The sequence below is a fragment of the Mus caroli genome, unplaced genomic scaffold (assembly GCF_978045245.1).
Source record: "Mus caroli unplaced genomic scaffold, Mus_caroli_1 scaffold_15, whole genome shotgun sequence".
NCBI lineage: Eukaryota > Metazoa > Chordata > Mammalia > Rodentia > Muridae > Mus > Mus caroli.
The window spans coordinates 57,413,050-57,440,450 of NW_028227270.1; the positions used below are offsets into that span (position 1 = coordinate 57,413,050).

The 27,401-nt window shown below is 45.6% G+C and overlaps 1 protein-coding gene across 1 annotated transcript; it reads left to right on the plus strand.

Annotated features, from left to right (window-relative positions):
- Positions 1-4,195: 4,195 nt before the first annotated feature.
- On the plus strand, positions 4,196-25,998 carry LOC110308180 (fructose-1,6-bisphosphatase isozyme 2). Its single transcript, XM_021180567.3, has 7 exons — positions 4,196-4,744; positions 7,761-7,923; positions 8,760-8,852; positions 13,446-13,586; positions 21,276-21,413; positions 22,830-22,949; positions 25,607-25,998. The coding sequence occupies exons 1-7, from the start codon at positions 4,575-4,577 to the stop codon at positions 25,799-25,801; spliced, it is 1,020 nt and encodes a 339-aa protein (XP_021036226.1). The 5' UTR covers positions 4,196-4,574; the 3' UTR covers positions 25,802-25,998.
- Positions 25,999-27,401: the final 1,403 nt, after the last annotated feature.

Genomic DNA, 27,401 nt, shown 5'->3' on the forward strand with positions numbered 1-27,401 from the left:
CTTCCACTTACAGCATCTCCTCAGCAAACAGCCCTTGAAGCCTCCCCTCACATGCAGGCTGCCAGGCCTCTTTGCTGACCTCAGTATCAGCAGAAGCAGGAAGTGTCAAGAAGCTCCATTGGGTTTGCTTTTAGAGTTTTCATAGATTATGCCTCTTATCTTCCAACCTAAATCGCACAGCAAACCAGCAGAGGGTGCATCCATTGTGTACGAAAGAGGACATTCCTCTGATACAACGGGAAGCCATTCCTGCTCCGGCTTTGCCAACAAGGGCTGGTTACACACAGTGTATATGGCTGGGCGTTGGATGGAACAGGTCAGGCGTGGTGGAGATTCTCAAAGCCTTTGGAGTAACTGCAGCCTGATCCCCAGCCTCAGGCTTGGGAATCACTTCCGGCTGGTGCCATCTCAAGGATATGTTCACAATCTCTGGGACTGGCTGGCCAATGTGACCCTATCTGGGTGAAGGGTCACTGTGGCTGTGATTAAGCTGATGATTTTTGAGATGAGCTCAAGCTAGACCCCTCCATGGGGCCCTAAATGCAGGAAGTGTCTTTATAAGATCACATAGGGGAGCCGGGCGTGGTGGCGCACGCCTTTAATCCCAGCACTCGGGAGGCAGAGGCAGGCGGATTTCTGAGTTCGAGGCCAGCCTGGTCTACAAAGTGAGTGCCAGGAGAGCCAGGACTACACAGAGAAACCCTGTCTCGAAAAAAAACAAACAACAAAAAAAAAACAAAAAAAAGATCACATAGGGGGAGGATGTGTATTAGGTTTCTCTAAAAAAAAACCCACAAGTGACAGAATGAGCACACACGCGCGTGCGCGCGCGCACACACACACACACACACACACACACAGAGTGTTAGTTACTGCTTACAGGCTTACAGGATGTGGCTGTCTCCAAAAGAAAGACTAATGATCAAGTATCTGCTCTATGAGACTGAATGATTTAACAGTCCCAATCTGGTGTTAAAATTCCAGGGAGGACCTAGAGATCAGCAAGTCTATGTTGGCGTTCCTAAGAAATATGTCCTAACACCAGGAAAGGAAGGGATCAGCTTGACTGGTGAACTTGCCAAAACCTTCCTTCCTCCTTCCACGTCTTATTTATGTGGTTGGCCACCAGAAGGTATGGTCTGGATACTGGGTGGGTCTTCTGACCTCAAATGATTCAGATTTAGGGTAGGCCTCCTACCTCAAATGATCCAAGAAAAATCCCTCCCAAGTATGCCCGGATGCTTGGGGTTTAGTTAATTCCAGATGCAGTAGACAACCACAATTAGCCACCTTACACTATGGCAGTGGAAGTAGAGACCAGAGTGATGTCACAAGCCATGGCAACCAAGGAATGCACCAAAAGCCAGAGGAGGCAAGGAAGGGCACTCCCCAGAGCTTTCAGAGGAAGCATGGACACCTTGGTTCTGGGCTTTGGGCCTCCAAAATGCTTAAAAATAAAATTAATCCTGGATTGATGGGTGTGTTGTATGGAACAATACGTGTGTGTGTGTGTGTGTGCGCGCATGTGTGCGCACGCGGGCACGTGTGTCTGAGTGCAGGCATATGTAGTATGCACACATATGGAGACCAGAGGTTGGTGCTCCATGTCTTCCTCAGGTGATCCCCATCTTTTTTTTTTTTTTTTTTTTTGAGACAAGGCTTCCCCCTGACCCTAGAGCTCACTGACTGTGAGGCTGGCTGGCCAAGAAGCCCCTGGAATCCTGCCTTTGTTTCTAAAGTACTGGGACTGCAGGACACATCTGGCTTTTACATGGTCACTCTGGCTGGAACTTGGGTCCTTGTGCTTGCATGGCTATCACACCATTGACCCGTTTACTGAGCCATCTCCCCAGCTGCACATCCCGTCGCTTAAATAACCTGGTTTGTGACTTTGTGTGGCAGGCCTGGGAAGTGTCTTCCCAGCACATATCACAAGGCCCCCATGTGACAGCCCAGAGGACTCCTCCTCCAATAGTGGTGGGAGGTGGAGGTAGCTGTGAACCAGAAAGGGAAAAGGGCACACGTTAACTATGTGTCATGTCACATGAGACATGTCACTAATGTGCCAGTGGTCCCAAAACACCTCTGTGGGGCAGCTCTCAGCCGCCTCATCTCCTGGGTCTCCAAGAAGCTTCCTTTGCATCTAGGCCACAAAGGTGCCACATGCAGGTGCACTAGGATCACATGACAGGATTAGATAAAGCAGTTTTGCCAGCAGGAAGGGTCCTCAGACAATCTCTCAGAAACATATTTCTATGTCCAGGTCTCTGGTGGACGGTCTTACAAGCCTTAACTGTTCCAGGGTCTGTTTGTCCTGATGCACTCAGAGGTGGGGTTTTCATGGAACACAACCAGGTCCTCAATAACTCTGTCACTAATATGTCAGCAGTCCTGAAATACCTGGGAGGGGCAGCTGCCACCCAGCATCTAGACTGTCACTGTGGCCACGCTATGAGTTTCCAGTCTGTTGTGTACCCTGGAAGAACTTTGGCATTTGCAGAAAGGCCAGCAGCTGCTGTCTCAGGCCACTTGGGCAACTTGAACGTCTACCCTTTAAGTGCAGCTTTGTGTATGGGCCAGAACTTGACATTAGGCATTTTTTTTCTTTATTTTTTGACACAGAGTCTCTTACTGAACCCAGAGCTTATTGATTCGACTAGACTGGCTCTAGTCTCTTCCCCACAGCTGAAATCACAGGTGCACTCCAGTATGTCTGGGTTTTAACATAGGTGCTGAAAAATCCAAAGATCCTCTGGCTTGCATGGCAAGCACTTCACCAATGAACCCAGTCATCCAGCCATCCTTCCAGCCTCTGAATGAGGCTCTCAAAGGGGACCTTTGAGTACCTGAGAGGATGCAACAGCCACAGCCTGGAAAACCAAAATACAGTCATGTACAAATTGCTGAGTTATGAATGTTCTGTCTGCATGTATATCTGTAGGCCAGAAGAGGGCATCAGATGCCTTTGTTGATGGCTGTGAGCCACCATGTAGTTTCTGGGAACTGAACCTCTGGAACAGCAGCCAGTGCTCTTAACCGCTTATTCATCTCACCAGCCCCACCAAACAAATTTAATTGAAATAATTATCAAGGGAGGATATAAAATTGTAAGGCAACGTGCACACCCTCCGTTTTGTTGACTTATTTGATATAGAGTCTTGATATATTGCCCAGACTTGGGATTCTCCTGACTCAGCTCTCCAAGTAGGTGGAGATATATGAAATTATTTATATGTATACTTATAGTTCTAGGTACACTGAAGAGCTGGAAGGATATAGGTTTCTAAGACACCGAGTTGGATACCAGGCACACCGACTGATTTTGAATACTTAGAGCCACTCCACTAGTTGTTGTCTGAATTTATGAGGAAAGCATGGTCTTACATGTTGAGCAATACTCTCAAATTAATCCACATATTGGGTAGCCAGCTTGGGACCCAGAACCAGGTCTGTCTGCCATCAGAGAAAGTTAGGATATCACAGAAACAGAGCATGGCCATCTCTAAGCAGTTAATTCTAGGTCACTTTTAAAAAGTGTTTCTTTAAGCATTTTGTTTTGTTTTGTTTTGTTTTTCGAGACAGGGTTTCTCTGTATAGCCCTGGCTGTCCTGGAACTCACTTTGTAGACCAGGCTGGCATCGAACTCAGAAATCCACCTGTCTCTGCCTCCGGAGTGCTGGGATTAAAGGCGTGCGCCACCACGCCCGGCTCTTTAAGCATTTTTATGAGACCATTTCGTGTGTCTGAGAGTCTCCTACACATGCTCCACTTACATGCTTGGTATCCTGGAGGTCAGAAGAGGGCACTGGAGCTTCCCAGAACTAGAGTAAAAGTTGGTATTCGAACTCAAAGCCAGGTCCTCTGCAAGAGCAGCCAGTGCGGTCCTGATGTATGTTTTCAAATCAAGGGTTTTTAAAATAAAAATAAAAATAAAAATCCAGAGAAACTGGCAAATCAACCCTGAGACTAGACACTCTGCTAGGAATGTAATGTTATCTTCCTCTTCCCTCTAGTTACACATGCTTAATAGAAGCAATCCTGAAAGAACTCTTGCTCCAGTCACCCTGGGATTGCCATTAGTTTGTTATGTGACCTATGCCCCAGATAAAGAATCTGCCAATATGCCATCTGAGAGTCTCAACCGTGCAGAATGAGACCCAGTGGCGGCTAGCTGCAGAAAGCCCTCTTGCTTCCCACAGGAGGAATTTGTGAGTCATTTTATTAGCTAGTCTTCTCTCACCTGTGACTGATCCTGGCTTCTTGGGATCAAACAAAACAAAACAAAACAAAATCAGGTGTAGAGATTGAGGCCAGCCCTTCCCTGTAGTGCAGTTCTATTTACAGCCTGCTTCTTGCACTGTGGCAGTTGCCACCGTCAGGGAGGGAGGCCAGGGAAGTTTCCTTGAGGGCTTGTCCAGCTATCTGAGTCACGTGGGGTGGGGTTCTTTTCCCTTGGACTTTGGCACAGTCAAGTGCAGGTGTGTCTTCAACGTGTAGGCTGTGAGGCTGCTGCCTTGAGAGAGCAAGGATTTCTACAAGGAGGAAAGGGAGGCTTTGAGGTCTCATTTGCCACAATGACGGACAGAAGCCCCTTTGAGACAGACATGCTGACCCTGACCCGTTACGTTATGGAAAAGGGGCGACAGGCCAAAGGGACCGGAGAACTCACGCAGCTGCTCAACTCGATGCTGACTGCCATCAAAGCCATCTCTTCCGCAGTGCGCAAGGCCGGCCTGGCCAACCTGTAAGTCCTGGAGAGCATGCGCAGGCAACCCAAGCCAGGGTGTGGAAGCCACAGACCGGTGCTTGTGGTAGAAACGGGGTCCAAAGCTAGTTTGCTTTTTGTGCCCTAAGGATACTGCATTTAAATTCTTTAAGCCTGCTTTGATAAAGCAGCCTTTGGCATGTTTTGCAAAGAAAGGGAAAAACTGCTTAGCAACAAACTGCAGAGAAAAGTGTGATTACGGGTTACTTGGGATTATAATGGTAACACTATAGCTTGTTGCCTCAAAACCTATATCGAATTCTCATTACTTATATTTGCAAAGTCTTAATGGGACTTTAAAATGTGTTTTGATGCCTTTTTTACCCCGTACAGGTGTTCAGTTGTCATGACCTATGTCAGTACCGTGGGGTAGAAATCACCAGAACACAGGTTAAGGGGGCTTGACAGTCATAAAAAGAACCTGGCTCAATTTTCTTCATCTTCACGTGGTGTTCAGGAATCTGGACAGGCTGGGCTAGGGCAGGCACAGCAGAGCACCTTTGCTTGGTTCTCTTTTGCAGAACGGGGCCACATTCGTGCTGGAGTTGCTCATGGCCACAGCCAGGAGTACAGTTTTAAGGCATGATAAAAAGAAATCACTTCCTTTGGACTTCCATTTTGATTCCAGTGAAGGGCCCCTCTGAAGTCGAAGGAAGGGACATACATGTAGGGGGGTGGGGGGAGGGACCCTCGAAGAAGAGCCAACAAAGTCCACCTATTTAAAATGTTTATTCTCAACCATGTGGTGCCTTTATTCCCAAACTGTGACAGCATTAATTTCATAATTGCAATCATAAAACCACCACAGAGCTTACTATGTAAGTGTTTAGGAACAGGTAACAGGACCCAAATTAAAGATGATTGATTGGCTCTTTCCCCTGCCCATGCTGTCCCTTAACTGTGTGATTACTTCATTTGGCAAGAACGGCCAAGCGCTCTCTGCCTTTAAGAGCATGCTTCCAGAATGGGAGGTGCCTGCATGTGTGACGATCATCCCCGAGTAACATTAGATAGCGTCTTTGCTACTCCTGTGTTCCCGCTCTGCTATAATTAGGGTGGTTTCCTGTGACCACTAAGGACTTTTGCCCACACTTTTAACCCCTCCTCCGTGCAGGCCTCTCGGCTGCACGGCAACTCTCTTGGCAGCGTTCCTTGTGTATCTGCCACAGTCTGCTTCTCAGTGGTTCAGCATCCGACCAAGGGCCGTGAAGGTCTAGGTAGTTCAGTGCTTTATTTAACTTGGTTTTGCTTACCTTGTGGCTGTGGAATATGGTTTATTCTCGCTAAGACCTCCATGTTTGTAAATCTGGGAGGTACTAATGGTTTTAACACAAAGGGCTGTTACAAGGGTTAGTAAGTCATTGGGACTATGGTTCTGACAGTGATAACTACTCAAGATAAGCCCCACTATTAGCTACCATGGTTCTGAGACCATTCGAGGAAAAACTTACAGGCCGGCCTATGTGGTGATTGACCACTTGGTGGCAGGCTCAGCCCTGGAAGTGGTGGCAGGCAGAGTCCTAGGTCCCTGGACCGCTCTTCATAGTGGGGAAACCCTAACCTCCTCACACAGAGAGCAGCCAAGGGGGTGAGGAGGAGACAGGGGCTGCAGGTATCCTGGCCTTGTCCAGTGCAGCTGTGTCCAGCCTTTAGGCATCGTGACAGGACATCGAGGTTTACAGATGTGTTGGGCAGCATTCACGCACATGGCCAGTAGGTGGCAGGCTGTACACATTTGCTCAGCAATTCATGCCCCAGCAACAGCTGCTTACATAGGAGACTGTGATCCCGAGGCAGAGCAATCCAATTTAATTGTTCTCATTGTTTGCTTACACGCTGCTGTTTTGAACCAAGGGGTAACAGCCTTTGAGGTCATGACGTTTGATGTGAGGTTGTTTCCCAAGGCTCATCATACCATACATCAAATTCTGGATGGGAGTAAAGTGGGAGGGGAGGCCGTCATTAGAGAAGTGGGGGCGGTGCTTTTTATGGACGTCAGCGTCCATATGCGGCTCTCAACTAGAGTCACCTGTTCGCATCACCGGAGGATTTCTTCAACAAATAAATGGAATTAAAGTAAAGGGAAGAGGGCAAATGGCTTTTTTTTTCCCACCCCTTCTCCATAGTTCAGCAGGACCCGACTCCGACTGTGGGTTAAAGTTAGCTTCCCCATTGCTGTGATAAACACCAGGACCAAAAGCAACTTGGAGGAGGAAAGCAGTCCATCACTGGGGCGGGCGCGCGCGGGGTGGGGGTGGGGGTGTGTCAGAGCAGGGACTCAAGGCAGGGACCCAGAGGCAGGAACTAAAGCAGAAGCCACGGAGAACGCTGTTTACTGGCTTACCCGGCACCACCCACCCAGGGGTGACACCATCCATAGTTGGCTGGGCCTCTCACATCAGTCAGTAATAAAGAAAACGGATGTTTCCACAGGCCAATCTCCTGAAGCAATTCCTCGATTGAGGTTCCCTCTTCCTAGGTGACTCGATTTTGCTTCAAATTGACAGAATTAAAGCAGCCCAGAGTGAGACAAGCCCGAGGTTATCGGGGACACCCTGAAGGCTTGAGGCGTGAGAAGGCGATTGTATATTATGGCTCTAAAACACAAGCCTCTGTAGAGATGTTTGAAGTTGAAGCGTTATGTTCCAGTGTAGAAAAGCTATGACCATTCACTCTTTGGTATCCTTAGTTAATCCTTAGGGGCTCTCGCGTTCCCTCTAGCTGCCAGTGCCACGCAGGAGTCTGCATTTTAGTGAGGCTGAATCTGGTCAACTTCCTTGGAAGACCAAGGAGACATGACAATGCCCCCAAGGTGCAAAGGAAGTAACCTTGAGTATCACTGCTTTGGGTCATAGCACGCTCCCTTATGTATTTATAATTTGGAGATGGAAGAGGCACGGGAGAGAAGGGTACATGTACTGTTGGTTTGGGCTCCTCACATTCTTTGCTGGGATTAAGACCCCTTCGGTGACTTAATCTACCCTTGTCTTCTTAGGTATGGGATTTCGGGGAGCGTGAATGTGACAGGAGATGAGGTGAAGAAACTGGACGTGCTGTCCAACTCCCTGGTCATCAACATGCTTCAGTCTTCTTACAGCACCTGTGTGCTCGTCTCGGAAGAGAATAAAGAGGCGGTGATCACAGCCCAGGAGAGGAGGGTGAGGCTAGCGCCGGATGCAGTACCTCCCGTCAGCAGTAGATGGTGCTACTGGGCTGAGAGAACGGATTGTTTTGCTTAAACTTTTTCTGGGATTGTCTATTTTATGACATTTGTTTTCTGGAAACAAAGCATTTCTCAGTTCTTCAGCGGGAAATTGTACGTGGTCTCATGTTCAGTGCGTCAGTAAACAGGCCTTGGCGTCATTTTGATGAACTTGGACTTTGTAGAGTCCAGGGATAAGGAGGGTTTATTGGGGAAGCCTTCTCTTTGACAAGAGCTGTACAGTGCAGTCTCTGATTCAGCCCCACCCCCACCCCCAAGATTTCTTATCTATGGCCTTCACTACCCAAGTCCTGAAGAGGGCTGCAAAAATCCCTTGGAGGGAGTGGCTCTTCCCAAATAGATTAGCCTAGCAAATAGACGAATTCAGGGAACAGTTTATGATCAGCCTGTGCCCTCGGCAGAGTTTGCTAACACATGGAAAGGGGTTACATTCGGCAGATTCACAGAGACTTATAAAAGACTGAAGTTTGCTGGTGGTCAAAAATTCAGTCAACCTTCAGTCACAATACTGTTCTGCGTTTGAACATCAGTTCCACCACCCGAGCCTTGCAGCAAGTGGTTGTGAGTGTATTTTTCAGCATACACCAGACATATAACAGATACCTGTTGAGCTATGTCCATAAGCAATGTCTTTTGGCATTGCAGACATGGAAGGCCCATGGATCTCAATCTCTTTGTTGGCACAAATGTCAGTCACATGTAGCTCTAATATAGCACAGTTGGGCCAATAGGTAGGTGTGCTGACCGGGTGCTTTTCTGTCTGTAATTTAGGGGAAATATGTGGTTTGCTTTGACCCTCTGGATGGATCTTCAAACATTGACTGCCTGGCCTCCATCGGAACTATATTTGCTATTTACAAAAAGGTGAGTAGATAGACTAGCATCTTTCCACTTAGTTCCTAGTCTGGAAGCCTATCTTTTGTTTCACTCACTAGACAAAGCGCCGTAGGCAACTCCAGAAACACCTCTCCCTTCTCCCTACCTTGCAGTCTCCGCTGGGAATCTTCATCTACCTTCTTCCCAACATTCTCCTGGGAGAGAAAAATGGCAGGGCTCCCATTGGGACCTTGTTCTGATTGTCTGGATGGAACTGAATATCCTTCATCCAAAATGCTAAGGGGCAGAACTATCGGGATTTGAGATTTTGAAATTTTTGCAAATAACATAATGAGTTGTTTTGGGAATGAACACAAAACTCAATTGTGTTTCTCATAGACCTTGTACCCATCACCTGCATGTAACTTCATACAGTATATGTTCTAGAGTACTCTAACCTGCAACCCAGGGTCAGGTACAGAATTTGCCATGCATGAGCTCATACTGGTACTTAAAAAGCTTCAGGTATGAGAGGATTTTATTTATTTATTTTAAGCAGTGTCTTGCTAGGTAGTTCTAGCTGGCCTTGAATTTACAATATTCTCGCCTTACGCCCCTGGATGCTGGAGTTACAGGCACGTGCCACCATGTGTAAGAGTAGGGATAGTCCACTCTCATTAGGCTCTAAGCACACACATCCTCTGCTTCCGAGTGAGACTCAACGCTTACTGTTGGTTTTCTGTTGCTGCTGTGTACTTTAAGCCTCTGAGAGGCTTAAAACACCCACTGATTATCTGTTCACTAAATCAGAGAAGGCTTGGAATACCTAATCACCCACTGGTTATCTGTATACTAAATCAGAGGAGGGCTGCCAACTTTATCTACTTAGGGTCCATAAGCCAGCCAATCTGATCTCTTCAGCATCTAGAAGCTGGGAGTGGGAAGAATTTGCTTCCAGGTGAGCTTAGGTTAATGTGAGCTTCGGCTGATGGTGGAGTTCAGTTCCATTTTGTAGTACACCAGAAGTATTTTCCCTCTTTGTTAGAGGAGTCCTTTTCAGCTTCTGGACGCTGCCTGTATTTGGCCTGTAACTTCTTCAGTTTCAAAGTTCACAAAGGTCCCATGGCCTTCTCTCAGAGTCGCTAAGACAGCCCCTCCTTGACATTGCTTCAGTCTCCTTGACTTGCCCTTGAGAGCCAAGTAAGTTCAAGCTTTCATTTGTTTAGACAGGACTAATATTTTCAGGACAACTTGAAAGGAAAGGGGTCATCTCATCTTACAGCCCATCACTGGGGGAAGTTAAGGTAAGAATTCAAGGCAGGACCCTGGAGATAGGAAATGAAGTACAGACCATAGGGTAATACTGCTTATTGGCTCACCCACCTGGCTTTCTCTACTACATAGCCCAAGCTCGCCTGCCCAGGGATAGTGTCACACCCAGTGGACTGGGTCCTCCTCCATCAATTAACAGTCAAGAAAACACCCCGTAGACATGCCCACATGCCAATTTTATGGAAGCACTTCTTCAACGGAAGTTCTTTCTTCCCAGATGCATTGAGTTGACAACCACCATGTCTGGGCTAAGTCTTTGCCTCGGTCCCAGGAAGTGGGTAAAGACTGATGCTGAGGAGACCCTTTGACTGAGGAGCAGTAGAAGGACAGAGAAGGAGAATTAACTCAGTGTAGCTCACTGTGTCAGCAATGGCCGGATGACAATTTAAATGGGTTCCCCAACTCCATCACTGCAGCCTTTAACATCTGAAGACCAACTACGTTGGAAACAAAGGGGTATTATTATTCATGGCATATAGCCATCATGCTTGAGTTTAGAGAGACTCAAGACACAAGGGTTTTGCCTCAAGTTTTAAAACAAAGCACAGGCTCTAATGGCCAGTCCATATAACCATGGGCCTCCTGAGATTATAGTTCTAAAGAAAAAGTAGACTCCAAACACACCAATGAGGGTGTGCTAGGCATCAGAGAAGACATATCTGATTATACCATCAGGTATCTGGAACACCAAATCATAAAGTCAGAATGTTGAGCTGCGGTTGGGCCTACCTACAGTCAGTAGACAAAGTGTATTAGTTACAAACATGAAGGCCTGACTGTAACCCCATGGACCCACATAAAAAATGTCAGGTATGGTAGAATGCACTTGAAATCCTAGTGCTGCTGCAGTGGGGACAGGAAGATGCTTAGGGCTTACTGGTCAGTCAGTATAGCCTAACTGGTGAGTTCCAAGCCAATGAGGGGTGTTGTCTCAAAAGGAGGTCAACAGGGTTCATAAGGATAAACCTAAGGTGTCTTCTGGCCTTTACCTTGTAGGGCTGCTGAGTAGAGGTCACTGTAGTGAGTTAGGGACATGGCTTGTGGGAATTACAAGGGAGGGGGTGACGTGAGCATCTTATAGTGCTCTTGACAGGATTCAAGAACAGATACTCCCATGGAGACACAAGAGCAGCCTTGGTTCTGGCTCTCAGTCTGAGCTGTTCATGAGGCAGTAACTCACATCCTCTGGATGAGCTCTCTGCAGCTCAGAATTGTTCCCGAGTCACCCGAGTTTGTCCACTGTGCAGCATCCCATAACCACTGAAATAAATATTTTTTCTTTTTTTATTCTTTAATCCTTTTTTATAGTCCAGTCTTCATCCCCCTGCCAGTCTGCCCCCACCTGATCTCTCCACATCCTATACCTCCTACCCATCCCACACTGTCTTTAAGAGGATGACCCCACCCCTCCACCCCTATCCCACCAGACCTCCCCACTCCCTGGGCCTTGAGTGTCTCTAGGGTTAGGTGCATCTTCTCTCACTGAGGTCAGACTAGGCGGTCCCCTGCTGTATATGTGTCAGGGGCCTCAAATCTGCGGTGTATGCTGCCTGGTTGGTGGCTCAGTGTCTGAGAGATCTTAGGGATCCAGGTTAGTTGGGACTGCTGGTCTTCCTATGGGGCAGCCCTTCTCAGCTTCTTCCAGCTTTTCCCCAGTTGAACCAGAGAGGTCCTCGGCTTCTGTCCATTGGTTGGGTGCTACTATCTGCATCTGACTTACAGCTGCTTGTTGGGACTCTTGCTGGGCTCCTGTCTACAAGCACGCCACAGCATCAGTAACAGTGTCAGGTCCTGGGGCCTCCTCTTGAGCTGGATCCCAATTTGGGCCTGTCACTGGACCTCCTTTCTCTCATGCTCTTCTCCATTGTTGTTTTTGTTTTGTTTTTTGTTGTTGTTGGGTATTGTTGTTGTTGTTGTTGTTGTTGTTGTTGTTTGGTTTTTAGAGACAGGATTTCTTTGTATAGCCCTGGCTGTCCTGGCACTCACTTTGTAGACCAGGCTGGCCTCGAACTCAGAAATCTGCCTGCCTCTGCCTCCTGAGTGCTGAGATTAAAGGCGTGCGCCACCACGCCTGGCCTCTTTTCCATTTTTGTCACTGCAGTTCCTTCACAGGAACAATTCTGGGTCAGGGTTTTAACTGTGGAATGGTAACCCCATCCCTCCACTTGATGTTCTGTCCCTCCACTGGAGGTGGACTCTACAAGTTCCCCCTCCCCACTGTAGAGCACTTCATTCAGATTCCCTCCCTTTGAATCCTGCGAGTCTCTCACCTCCCAGGTGTCTGGAATATTCCAGAGGGTCCCTCCACCTCCTATCTTCCAAAATTGCCTGTTTCCATTCTTTCTGCTGGTCCTCGGGGCTTCAGTCCTGCTTCCCCCAACCCCCCAATATCTGATTATGTTCCCCCTTTCCCTCCCTGTTCTCTCTACTAACCAGATCCCTCCCTCCCTCTGCCCCCCCATGATTGCTTCCTTCTCCCTCCCAAGTGGGATTGAGGCCTCCTTACTTGGGCCCTTCCACTTGTTAACCTTCTTGAGTTCTGTGGATTGTATCCTGGGTATTCTGTACTTTTTTGGTTAATATCTACTTCTTAGTGAGTACATACCATCCTTGTCCAAATACATGGTTTAAACATGAGGTGGCTGTGTTATCTTTTCACCATGGTGACCAAACTCCTGATAGAATACTTCACAGGGAGGAAGAAGGCTTTGCCTTGGCTATAGGTTTTAGAGGATTCAATCTATGGTTGCTTGGCGCCACACACTTGGACAGACATCATCATGTGGAAGTGTATGCTGGAGAAGATTCTTCATATGATGGAGGATAGGAACCAGAGAGAGACATAGAGAGTGAAAAGAGAGAGCCATCAAAGTCATAACACCGTTGGCCTCCTTCCTCTGAGCCCCTCTTCTGATGTCGCTAATGAAAGGTAGACTGCAAACACACTGATGAAGATGTGCTGTCCAACATTGCAAAGTTTCCAGAATGTCCCCCAAATATTTCCATGAGCTGTGTACCCAGCCTTACCTCACACACGGGCCTTTGGAGCTAAAGCCACTTCATACCCAGTTCACAACTGCAGCCAAGTAGGTGGAGCAAATCTCAACTTTCCTGTCGAGGACAAGACTTGACGATGCTTACTGGCTAAGATGTGTGAAAAGCAATTGCAACAGGCAAAATGGGGAAGGGTTTTCGGGTTTTTTGAAAAATTTCTCACTCTGTTCAGGAGCTCTGAGGGGCAGCCCCTGGTGAAGGAAGGGCTGGCTCTCCAGGCATAACGCACTGTGCATTTCTTCTTGTCTTCCACAGACCACGGAGGATGAGCCTTCTGAGAAGGATGCCTTGCAGCCTGGCCGCAACATCGTGGCTGCGGGTTATGCACTGTATGGTAGTGCAACCCTGGTGGCTCTTTCCACAGGACAAGGAGTGGATCTCTTCATGCTGGACCCGGTAGGCACTGAATACGGTGTTGTTTGTTCTCAGGGGCTCTATGGGCTCCTGTGTTTGAATTCTTGTTCCCTGGGATAATTTCCCAGTCATTCTGAGTACATGTTTTTGGAGTTAGAGAACACTATCATGAACAATATGAAGAGCCTCCATGCAATGTTTTGTATAAGTAAATTATTGTAACAGAAACATAAAAACATAAAATTGCTCATACCCAATGGGTCCCATGTAATGTTCTGGATGTATAAATCATGTTAAATATCTTTCTTCAGATGTTTATCATTTCTCTTTGGTGAAAACATTCAGCCTCCTTTTGTATAGCTTCCGGAGTAGAATTTCTTCTCTACAAAAGCACTCACCCTGTTTACATGTTTACAGAGCATTGAGAGGTAATAGTCCCAGACCAATGTCCAGATGATGTCATAGATCCTTAGGGCAGCGCCATTCCTAAGCCTCTGTGAGATGATGGGTCCCTCAGCCCACTTCTGTGATGACTGAACACTTGACGTATGGCCAGTATAAATGAAAGAAGGGAGGTTTACATTACTTAAAATATTAATTAAAGTAGGCCCACATGACTAGTGGTTTCCCTTGTGGACAACAAGGGCCTAGAGAATTTTCCCCACTGTGCAAGAAGAGTGGGTGGAAAATGGTCCCTTCCAGGACTGTGTTATTCTCCTCACTGTTCATGACGGCAGTAGGAAATGAAGAGGTATGGTCTCTGGACAGATGAGAGCTGTGGCAGCATAGTCCTGACCAAAGGAAGAAAAAGCTGGGTAAAGACAGCGCCTCTAAAAGGAAGACTAATCTTTTCTGAGGTGGGCAAATTAAAACAGAGAAAAAAAATTAAAAAGTATTTCCAAGTTATAGAATTTCTCCTTTAAATGACAGGAGATTCACCTACCAGTGGCAATATGCTTTGTTGAAGAGGCTGAGCTTTTTATGAAAAATCCCAAATTATGATCAAAGATTGCTTCAGAGACTGCAGAACTCACTTTAGTGGAAAACTCAGCATTTCACTTTAACTCAGGTTTGAAAATATCCCTGTGTACTTTTCCCAACTCCTTTCCCATCTGTACATTAAACTAATTCCTAGGCCAAAGTCTGACCCAGAGCTTCTGACAGTTGGAGGCGGAAGGGTGGGTTCCCTTGACCCCAGCTCAGATGTGTGGGCCTCAGACAACCGCTGGAGCTCCATCTCACCTCTTCGATACAGGAACCAAAGCCTAGTGTCTCTTTTGGTCATTTCCAGTGACTCAGCTGAGGCCTCCAGAGTCTCCTCGTTAGGCTCAGGGTCTGTCTGGAAGTGCTGTATTAGCTCCATGAACTGCTTAAGGGTGAGCACAGAGTTGCTATCCGTGGAAGACAGACTCGGAGCTGTCTCCATCTCAGCTTCTTCCATCATGGCTGCAGCTCACTTGAGTTCCCTCCTTCAGTTTTCAAGTTTGAAAATATTTGCTGAACACCTTCAGTACTCCAAAGTGCCACTCTAGACAGCAGAGATAAAGGCTTTCAGATGGAAATCCCAGAGTCAGCCAACAGGGCAACTATACAGTTCACCCAGTGGCTTTTCAGATATAAAAGCTTTTCATTATTGACCCCACAGACCCAGCCCACTTCCCTACCACCTTGCTAATGTCCTGGCTTCTCTTTAATTTTGAAGAAGAAAAGCCCTGAGAGATTCTGTGCTTCACAAACATGACCTTTGGGCAAAATCCTTTAGAAAATTCTTCTGCATTTTCAGCCTACCAGTTAAGTGGTGCCATTTCCACCTACAGATGTCAAAGCAGCCCAATGAGGGACCCTCTGTCATTCTTGTTTGTTCCAGTTTTCTGAGGAGTCAGGCAAGGTACAGTGAGTGAGTGATTGACAGAAAGGAACTGTTCAGGTCATATTAGTCACTGGCTGAATTCTGACTCTCCTCCCTTGACTATAAGCCATATTCGATCATATTCTGAAGAGGTTCGGGAAGCCATAGGACACACAGAGCCAATTCTAGGACACATAGGCAGTCTTCTGCTCTTGCAGCCAAGACAGTTTGAATAGAGATCAGCATGAGATAAGCAAGAGAACTTGTCTCTGTATCTGAAAGAGATATAGACTATAACACAATCTTTCCAGATCTTTCTTTGAGCTACACCTCATTGCTGAAAATAAATTTGCACAGTGAAAAGTCTATGACACTTTTATACTCTTTGGGATGGGGACTTCAAGCTGAAAAAGCTTTGGCAGTTTTCATAGATGGGAATTCCCTCGAGAGTGACCAACAGGTTCTGCAGCAAAGTTTGCAGAAGAGTGTGCTCTGGTGGGTCGGCCAGATCTTGCCAGATGCTAGGATTTGCAGACTGATAACCTGATTTGGTTGGATGACATCTTTTGTTCAGGCACAGAGGGATTCATGCATGTTAACTAAACTCTTAACTGAGAAAACAAACTGTAGCCTCAGGGAATTTGTTTGTAAGTGGGAGATAGTAGGTCTAAGTTACAAGGGCCTATTTCCTGATAACCAGGTGCTCTTGGTGAAGTGTGTGGCAGGCCATGTGACCATCAGTGACTATTGGTGACCTCACAGTCAGAATAGAGGAGCATAATTTCTGTAGCTAACTCCTACTACAAGGAACAACACTCCAAGGCCTGAGGGTCCCCATACCCAACTCAGCCTGGATAGGGAAAAGCTTTCCATGGCCATACTGAAGCAAGACACGCCCCTGTGTGCAGCCTGGCTGGTGGATATCCTTGTTTAGATGACTATGCTAGTGCTTAGCCATTTATGATGAGCAAGAGAAAAGTGATCCAGCCTCAGCCAAGCAAAAGGTGGTAATGTGTTGTTGGGAGAGCTAAGGACCCAGGCCAGACATGAATAGGTCTAGAGGAACATGAAACAGTAAGGTTAGGAGTAGACTTGAATTTTGTCTGGCCAGGTCTTGATGCTGCACACTGGTTATGTGTCTCTTGCTCAGTTTCAAGGCTTGGGAAGAAATATCCAACTCTTAGGATATGTCATATCCACAACAGCTAAAATCAGAGACTTCCTAGACTGGCATTTAAAGAGAACACATTGGGGCTGGAGAGGTGGCTCAGGGGTTAAGAGCATTGACTGTTCTTCCAGAGGTCCTGAGTTCAATTTCCAGCAACCACATGGTGGCTCACAACCATCTGTAAATGAGATCTGATGCCTGCCCTCTTCTGGTGTGCCTGAAAACAGCTATAGTGTACTCATACACATAAAATAAACCTTTAAAAGAGGAGAGAGAGAGAGAGAGAGAGAGAGAGAGAGAGAGAGAGAGAGAGAGAGAGAAAGAAACACACATTAATTTTGAGATGGGTTGTCACTATCTAGCCCAGCCTGCCCTCAAAATCATGGTCCTCCTGTCTCAGTCTTCTGAGCACTAGGATTCTACAGACCAGCCAGCACCAGCACACCTGGCAGAAGAACACTTCTTTATAAAAAGTTAGGGATCTCTTAAAGGGTGAACCCAGGGGCTAGATAGATGGCTCAGTGGGTAAAGTACTTGCTTTACAAGCATGAACACTTGAGTTCAGGTCCCCAGCACCCCTGTAAAATGTAGATGCAGAGGCACAGGCATCTGTGATCCCCATGTGACATCCCCAGGATTGTGAGGAGGACACAGGAGAGAGAATCTCTGGAAGCTCATGAGCCAATTAGCCTGGCAGACACAGCAGTGAGCATGAGAGATCGCATCTCAGGCAGTATGATAGGCAAGGGTTGACAGGTTCTCCTCTGACATCTACATGTTTTGTGGCACATGTGTGTCTGCACACACACACACACACAAGGTTGTAGACACATGAAGACACTTGCAAACACACTCAGCTGTGCACATACATGAATATACCCAAACACAAACAGAGATGAACACATATATGAACACTCCTGTACACAGGTTCACACACTTGCACACTGACCCGTCCAGCAGGTCCAGTTATTCGAGGGTCTCGAGGGGACCTTCTTCTAAGAACCAAATGGGGGATAGAGAGAGACAAGGGTTTTGTGCGAATAACGACACGGAAACGTTCTGAATTGCATCAAGACCCCAATGTATTAGCCAGGCCCAAGGTTTAAATGCACAAGCAAAAGGGGAAGTACAGATACTTATCATCGGGAGGGGTGGGGCAATAGAATTGCACAAGCAAAAGGAGAAGTACTTATCAGTGCGGGGAGGGCAATAGAAATTTTTTCTTTTGGCAGCTACACGGGGAAGCAGGAACTTGGTGGTATCAGGGTGTAGTCAGGACATCAGCGATGACTTAGGGCTGGAATATTCTGTGGTTGTTCTTGGAATCGGTGTGTCGGTGGCCTGCTTTTGACCCCCTTTTCTTCTCTGGGGTAGAGGCCCAATTCAGAGATCAGGACAATTGTGTTATCTTAATGGCTCCCAACAGCATACATACATATATATGCACACACACAAACACCCAAGTGCATACACATGCACAGAAGTGCTCACATAGGTATACACACAGACATACACACAAGCATATACACACACGGGAACACACAGGTGTGTACACAGAAACACACATATACTTGAATACACAGGTGTGCACACACATGAACAACCTTCACCCACTTAAAAACATACAAACTTGTGAACATACACACAGATGAACACACAGGTATGCATGCACATGAATACACAGGTATACATACACATGAGCACACAGGTATGCATACACGCAAACACCCCTCACACATACATAAGCGCGTGCGCACACACACACACACACACACACACAAATAAAGGAGTTGAACTAAACATCAGGCTGTCACTGCCATGGACCACCCCAGTCAGGTATGGGGGCCCCTGAAATGAGGGTCCTTGAAGCGAGGTGGGTAAGGATTCAGCGGTGACAAACAGAAACAAACATAGAGACAGTTTGATCTGAGTGTATTCTTCAGCTCTCAAGCAGGGAATTTTATACATTAAAAAAAAACCCAAACAAACATTACATCTCTTAGAAACTATATCCAGTGAAACAATCACAGATACCAACAAAAATCATTTGGCACAGTAAAGCACAAAAAAATCATCCAAGCATTACAACTCTGAAACTATGTATTCAATGAATCACAAACAGAACAGTTAGCATCATTATAAACCATCAAAATATAACAATTCTAAAAGGATGTAGTCAGTGAGCGCTGTCGTCCAAGGCTAGTGGCATATTTCCAGGAGCAGGTTAATAAATCTTTAATGGTCAGTGCTCTTAACCACTGAACTAACTCCCCAGCCCCGTGGTCAATTATTATTTAACATCTAGTGCCTGATTTTTTATAATCTTCAATGTATAAATTTAAACTATTTTAATTCTTTCTAATTAAGGCTTTCTTTACCATATACCAAAACCCACCTCCAATGACACACGTGTAGCCATATGAAATTTTATTGTTGGGAAAGTTTTTATCAGAGCAGTTTTGTAAATGATTTAGAAAGTAAAGTTGGTTTCCCTGGGGATAAGGTCATGTTAGTGGCCCCATCTCTAGGAATTGTTTCTTACCCATTATTCTCCCTTAAGATCTTAGCCTAGGCTACCAGGAACATGTAAATAAGAAAAGGAATAAGAGAAAACAAAACAGATTGCCATGAGAACTACGGCTCAAAATTTTTTTCTCCAGCGAAGAGTTCCACAACCGGTTCCAGTCAGGGTTTCTATTCCTGCACAAACATCATGACCAAGTCGCAAATTGGGGAGAAAAGGGTTTATTCAGCACTAAAGGAAGTCGGGACTGGAACTCAAACAGATCAGAAAGCAGGAGCTGATGCAGAGGCCATGGAGGGATGTTCTTTACTGGCTTGCTTCCCCTGGCTTGCTCAGCCTGCTCTCTTGTAGAACCCAAGACTACCAGCCCAGGGACAGCACCACCCACAAGGGGCCTTTCCCCCTTGATCACTAATTGAGAAAATGCCCCACAGCTGGATCTCATGGAGGCACTTCCCCAACTGAAGCTCCTTTCTCTGTGTTAACTCCAGCTTGTGTCAAGTTGACACAAAACCAGCCAGTACAATCATCACCCCAGTCTGTGGAACTTGTCACACAGATCCTACTGGAGGTAGTGTGGCATATCACAAAATAAAATCAGGCTATCACAAAATAAAGATGCCCACAGTGACTGATTGATATCAGGAGCCAAAGACTACCAGGAGCACACTTGACTTACAGTAAAAAGAAGTTGGGTTTCCTTGCAAGGAGAGAGAGTTGTGAAAAGGAGATGGTTTCTTATAGCACTTGGTGATTCTTAGGGCAATTTGAGGAGGAATAAGTCAGTTCTGGATGAGATGCTGTCTAGATGTGGGTGAAACTCAGGACTGGGTATCTTCATCTAGCGTCTTTCAGGCAGGCAGATTAAGGAACACAGACTCCCTGGGAAGGAAGCCGCTTCACTACTCTTTATCAGGAGAGAGGAAGGGGTAGATTTTCCTGCAGTTGCTGAGTTTTCTAGTCTCTGTCCTGTTTCAGACATGTTTGGCATAGCTTTGTTTATGTATTTGGGGAATGAAACTGGTGTTCCTTGGGCAGCTTCTAGCCTGACCATCAGCTGTGAACCGGTACATACGTCAGTCCTTCACATTCTTCCAGCTGTTACCAGCATTAACACAGGTCTGGTCTCCAGGTCCTGCAGACAGTAATGTTTAATGGGATGACCGCCTCATCAGTTCTTAGGGAGGTGATAACCAGAACTAGGTGGAGAGTTGCTTAAGAGATATTCTTCAGGAACTTGGGGCATTGGGCACAGGTTTATTAACAATTATTGAGGGCTCTTCTTGTTTTTGCCATTTATCTCCTTTTGTGGGGTGAACCCAGTAATGGACTGGAGGCATTTCTTCTTTTTTTCCAGGTAGAAGTGTCCAGAAAACCAGGAAATAGTAATGGGTTTCAAGAGAGAACCATTAACATAAAATAATTAAGCCACAAACTGATAGTAAAACCATATAATCTCTTATCTATGTAGTTTCTTTCTTTCATTGTTGGCTCCCTCAAGACATTAAACTGGAGAAGAGAATCTGGGGATTAGTGTAACTAGGTGGCTTAGAAATGACATTGAGGGTTGGAGAGATGGCTTCCAGAGTTCCTGAGTTCAATTCCCAGCAACCACATGGTGGTTCACAACCATCTGTACTGGGATCTGAAGCTTTCTTCTGGTGTGTCTGATAATTGTAGTCATATACATAAAATAAATAAATAAATAAATAATTCTTTTTTGTAAGTACATTGTAGCTGTCTTCAGACACCCAAGACGAGGGCATCAGGTCTCATTACAGATGGTTGTGAGCCACCATGTGGTTGCTGGGATTTGAACTTAGGACCTCTAGAAGAGCAGTCGGTGCTCTTAACCACTGAGCCATCTCTCCAGCCCATAAATCTTTTTTTTTTTTTTTAAAGAAAAGATATTGAAAACATGGAGGAAAAGGAAAAAGAACACAACCTCTTTCCTTTGATTAGTTTTATTCTTTATTCTATTACTGTTGGGCCTCTGTGAAGATGGCATATCATATTATTCTTCCTATCACTTATGAAGATATCACATGGCAGGTTCCAGATGACTGCAGGGAAGCCCCAGGCCCTCCTAGCAGGCTGCTATCTTCTAACATCTTCTGACCGTTGTGTGATGTGCTACTGGCTTCTGTTTTCTGGCATGGGTCATCTTCCTGAAGTCTCTTGTCTCCTCAGGCTCTTGGAGAATTTGTGCTAGTGGAAAAAGATGTCCGGATTAAGAAGAAAGGGAAAATTTTTAGCCTCAACGAGGGCTATGCCAAGTATTTTGATGCTGCTACCGCTGAGTATGTACAGAAAAAGAAATTCCCCGAGGTGAGTGAAGGCAGCCTGGGCCAGTGGCAGGGAGCAGGCTGTCTCTGTGGTGTGCTATGTGTATGACTTCTTCATCTCTTTAAAGGGGTTGATACCAATGTTTACAACTCTCGTCTGCATGAGTCTGATGGACTCTGCCCTTCTTCATAAATGATCAGTCTTCTTTGTACCTAAAAGTTACATATTAAAATGAATACTGCCCAATTCAGTCCCTCTAGGAATTTGTCAGGACCCACATTTTCAGAATTCATAACTTCAGCCAGAAAGAACCACTCTCAGGTCATGTTTGCTAAGCTGTAATCTATAGATATTGGATACCCAGTTACTCTGCTTTAGGATGGAATATGATTATATCTGACAGTTCAGTTTACAGGTTATCTTATCATGGATCTTGCTGCCAGCTGTGGGTAATCCTGTGTTGTCATTATTGTTTGTGATGCCAGGGCTCCAAGTCAGGTCCTTGCATATATTCTGCAAAAGCAGTGAGGGACTGAGCTGCCCCCTGCACCCACACCATCTTACAGTATAGAGAAGAACGGAGAGAAAAATGTCTACCTGCTCAACAGCACAACCTTTCGTTGTCTTTCTCTCTGTGTGTGTATGTGTGTGTTTATAGAGGGGTGTGTGTGTGTGTGTGTGTGTGTGTGTGTGACAGAAGATACCTTGGACACAGTTCCTTGGGTGCAATCTATCTGTTTTTTGCCAGTCTGGAGCTTGCCAAGGAGGCTAGGCTGGCTGGACCGTGATCCCAAGGAGTTTACCAATCTTTACCGCCCTGGCACTAGGACTACAAGCATGTTTCTCCATACCCCACTTTTATGTGGGTTTTGGGGATTAAACTTCTGGATGCAAGCACTTACCTAATCTAGCTATCTTCCCTGCCCCACGGGGTCTTTGAATAATTCTTTTTGTTTTGGTTTGGTTTGGTTTGGTTTGGTTTTTTGAGACAGGGTTTTTCCGTGTAACTCTGGCTGTCCTGGAACTCACTTTGTAGACCAGACTGGCCTCGAACTCAGAAATCCACCTGCCTCTGCATCCCAAGTGCTGGGATTAAAGGCATGTGCCACGACTGCCTGGCGAATAATTCTTAAATATAGTTATTTTATTTTATTTTATTGTATGTTTATGAGTGTTTTGTCTACATGTGTGTCTGTGTACTGCTTGCATGACTTGTGCCAATGGAGGACAACAAAGGGCATTGGATCCCCTGGGTTTGGAGTTGCAGATGGTGTGTGCTGACATCTGGGTGCTAGAAATGGAACCCAGGTCCTCTGGAAGAGCACCCCGTGCTTTTAATCACTGAACCATCTCTCCAGGCCCAGGAATGCTGAGGCCCTTTTGGCCTCTAACCCCGGCACTGGTGCAAGCTAGCTGCTAAACCTAGTGGTTCTGATCTCTTCCCATTTTGCCCTTCAGGATGGCAGTGCGCCTTATGGAGCCAGGTACGTGGGTTCCATGGTGGCTGATGTGCATCGCACCTTGGTCTATGGAGGAATCTTCATGTACCCAGCCAACCAGAAGAGTCCTAATGGCAAGGTAACTGTCTGCATCCACTAGCTGCCATGATAGTCAGCGAGCTATGGGGATTCATCTGCTCCTGGCAAGCTATGTGGCTACTGAGCTGCTCCTGGGCATGTATGTCCTTCAGATCACAGAGAAAGAGAAATAAGGTCTATTCCTTTCCGTGAGATTTGAAGTTGTGATAGCTTTAGGGAAGAAAAGGCTGCTATGATTATGGCTGGCAAGTCTTACAGGCCCATTGTTTGCAACAGTCATGTGCTCCCCTCTCTCTCTCTCTCTCTCTCTCTCTCTCTCTGTCTCTCTGTCTCTCTCTTTCTCATCACGTGCCACGTGCTCATCTCTCTGTAGTCATGTGCTCATCTCTTACTTTCTCTAGAGATGCAGGTTCATTCATATCTCTCCCTCACTTTTGTGGGCTCTGTCTGATTTTTATCAGCAATAACTGACCTGGGACCTTTGGCCCCAGGGAATAAATCTGTTTCCCAGAGAAAAATATTTTGTAAGCATGGTCTTTGCACCTGTTTTGGAGGGTTTACATATGCCATGAGCTCCACACAAGAAGTCAGAATAAAGCTGTCTATTCAGAGCCCCTTCCATGTCTCTAGAAAAGTAGCTTCCAGAAGAGCCAGTAACAACTTTATGATACAATATTGAAAACAGCCACTGTTAAGTGGAAGCCTTATGATCCAAATTCTTCTATCATGGCAACAATTGTCAACAGAAATGTATCTGTATTTTGGCCACAGCTAGCTCCTCATGCCAACAGAAGCCATGCATTTTCCTCTAAGCTGACTTCTGAGATTTCCACTATTGGAGTGCCAGATTCAAAGCAAAGATAACTTTATCACAGCCCATAAGTCTGAACAAAGACTGTCACACACAGGTTTGTGTATGGGGCACCTCTCTTTGTGAGTGTTTAGCTCACATTTACGGACCTGCTGACCTCATGACCACAGAGAAGTCTACACAAGAGGGCCACAGGGGAAAAAAAGCACAGCAGAGAATCAAATGAGACTGTGCAGAAGATGTAACACTCTTGAATAAACTTACACTTGCCACCTGCTTAATTCCAGCAGGTAGAACACAGACAAGTTTATTAGAATGACTGTAAATGATCCCCAAAATGTCCACATACAGTTACATAAATGTGTCCTGAAGACACAGGCAGTTCCATGTAGAGATGTGTTCACTGCATCATGACTGTTATCCAGGCTGAGGATACCCTCAATTCCTGATCTCCACATTTTAGCTCTCTGTGACCACATCATTGTGTGCGTGAGCCTATGTGTGTGTGCATGAGCCTATGTGTGTGTGCATGAGTCTATGTGTATGAGTGTGTGCATGAGCATGCGCTTGTTCATGTGCATGTATATGTGCACATGTGCACACTCACATCCCTGTTTTCTGTGCTTGGCTCATATGGCTGAGATCTTAAATGCTCCCCCCCACCACCACCACGAAGAAAGGAGACCATATGATCCAAAGCACCATGAATTTTTTCCGGTGAGGGCTACTTATGTACAACTAAGATATCTGAGATCCTCATCGTCAAAATCACATTATGTGCTACTGTTGAGCTTTTGAAATAGATCTGAATTGACAAACTGGTTATAGTCTGACTTGTCCTCAAGACCCCGAGACAAAGAAAGGGTGGAAGAAAAGAGCAAAGCCAACCAGGCATGGTGGCACACACCTTTAATCCCAGCACTCGGGAGGCAGAAGCAGGCAGATTTCTGAGTTCGAGGCTATCCTGGTCTACAAAGTGAGTTCCAGGACAGCCAGGGCTACACAGAGAAACCCTGTCTCAAAAAACCAAAAAAAAAAAAAAGAAAAAGAAAAAAAAAAAGAAGAGCAAAGCTTAGAAGCACTCAAGATAAAGATCTGCCTGGCTGAACTGTCAGGACAGAGTGGCTGCCAGTGTCCCTCCTGTGGATGATCAGAAAGCTAATGATTAGGTCCCAGGGGTGCTTGTGTGTGTCAGACCTTCTGTCAGGTGCCTGCTACTATGAGGATCTCTAGTGAAGGCATCCTAAGTGTTTGGCTGACATGTTAGTCATTTCCCCTAGAGTCTGAACCTGCTCTGTCTCTTCAGCCTTGACTGAAGACATTTTTGTTTGTTTGTATGTTTGTTTGTTTTGTTTTTTTGAGACAGGGCTTCTCTGTGTAAACCTGGCTGTCCTGGAACTCACTCTATAGACCAGGCTGGCCTCAAACTCAGAAATCTGCCTGCCTCTGCCTCCCAAGTGCTGGGATTAAAGGCGGATGCCACCACTGCTTGGAGACTGAAGACATTTTGTTTGTATCCTTGAGGCAGCAGTAGCAACACCAAAAATAAATAAGTAAGTAAGTAAATAAATAAATAAATAAATGCCAGAAAACAAACAAATGAAAAACTGAGCATTCACATAGGCATAAGTGTTATCTGTTACATTGCTCGAGCTTCACCTGGTCAGTGGTGCCTCCTAAGAGGTTACTAGCCCATGGCACCCAGAGGTAGGCAACAGCCCATGCCTAGGCTCCTATGGGTCCAGAAAAACACTCAGACAGACCCAGGATTCACACAGAGAGCTCAGCAGTTCACACTGTTCTTAGTATTTAGGGGCATGTCTTGACGGTGGAGTGTCTGACCACTTGAAAAATGTATATGCCTGTCCCCTTTCCTTGTTCTGCAGCTCCGGCTCCTGTATGAATGCAATCCTGTGGCCTATATCATTGAGCAAGCAGGAGGTATGGCAACCACAGGCACCCAGCCAGTACTGGATGTGAAGCCTGAGAGTATTCACCAGCGAGTCCCCCTCATTCTGGGGTCCCCCGAGGATGTGCAAGAGTATCTCAGCTGTGTGCAGAGAAACCAGGCAGGCAGGTAGTGAGCCTGAACCCATGAGCCTGCTTCCCTTTGTCTTTGTCAATTGAAAAACTAGATGAATGAGCAATGGAGATGGGAGGAAAGGCAAAGAAGCCAAGTGACACAGGTCACGGTCAGAACAGTGCCCTGCTGCTAAGGACAGGGTTAGAAGCCAGGGGTAAAGAAAGATACGGTCAAAGGACTAAAATAAAAATATGAATGTGAAAAGAATTCTTGTCATGGGTCTTCTGTCATGAACAACATCCTAAGTGGGCAATATAGGCCCCCATCCACCTAGTGGGAAAGTCACGTGACCAGTCAAAGAGTGTATGAAGTTTAACTGGGTTCTTCCTCTGCTCACAAACATAGGGTATGCAGATGCAGGTGCTGGTTATGTTGGTCTTGAGTCAGGAATCTCAGGCTATGAAATGCTGAGTCTTTCCCTGAGCCCCTTTGAGTGTGAGTTGGATGGTAAGCAGCCCACATAGAAAATACGGTTACTTTTCCGCAAAGTCAGATACGACGTAGAGTTCATACTTAAACTGAATGCTTACAGTTTTCAATTTTGGCATATTCATTTTTGGGGAACTATTATAAAAGACCCTAGCGTAGCGGTTTTCAATCTTCCTAATGCTGCAGCCCCTTAATACAGTTCCTTATGTTGTGGTGATCCCCAGTGATAAAGCTATTTTGTTGCTACTTCATAACTAATTGTGTTATGAATTATAATGTAAAATTTGATATGCAGGATATCCGATATCTGACTCTCTGTGAAAGGATCATTTGACTTCCAAGGGGGTCGTGACCCACAGGTTGAGAACCACTGCTCTAGAGTTTAACAAAAATCTAGTCAAACTTGTCAAATGGCTCCACCCTTGGTCAAATTATGTCAAGAGTAAGCAAGTATAGGCCTCTAAAATCTCAATTGGTTTGAAAGATAGTTGATATGTATGTATAAAACTTTATATATATATATGTATATATACACACATATATGCATATATACACATATATACACATATACATATATACCTATATATACCTATATACACATATATACTTATATATATACATATGTATGTATATATATATATATATATGAAGTTGATCAAGTATATATGTATTTAATTGATCAATTAAATTTGTAAAGTATTTGCAGGCACACAACAGCATACTAATACACACTTTAAAAATTTTGGGCTTTTCGATCTAGTGTTTTCAGACCATGATATGGAAAATCTTAGGAAGCAAACATAACTGGAGTGGAATTCTGACTTGAGAACTGGGAGAGCCACACATCCTTTCTCCTAGAATATCAGTATCATACTTGCTTCTGACTTCAGGTTTAATTACAGATTTGACCACAAAAAAGTCACTAGTCACTAGACATAACAGAAAAAAAAAGCCAACTTCAACTTCATTTTGTCTTCTTCTTTCTTTCTTTCTTTCTTTCTTTCTTTCTTTCTTTCTTTTTTTTTTTTTTTTTTTTGGTTTTTGAGACAGGTTTCTTTGGAGACAGGGTTTCTCTGTGTAGCCATGGCTGTCCTGGAACTCACTTTGTAGACCAGGCTGGCTTCAAACTCAGAAATCTACCCGCCTCTGCCTCCCAAGTGCTGGGATTA

Coding starts and splice junctions, on each gene's coding strand:
- LOC110308180 (XM_021180567.3), top strand. CDS start 4,575: ATGACGGACAGAAGCCCCTTTGAGACAGACATGCTGACCCTGACCCGT. Junction 13,587..21,275: donor ATCTCTTCATGCTGGACCCG/GTAGGCACTGAA, acceptor TTGTCTCCTCAG/GCTCTTGGAGAATTTGTGCT. Junction 22,950..25,606: donor AGAAGAGTCCTAATGGCAAG/GTAACTGTCTGC, acceptor CTTGTTCTGCAG/CTCCGGCTCCTGTATGAATG.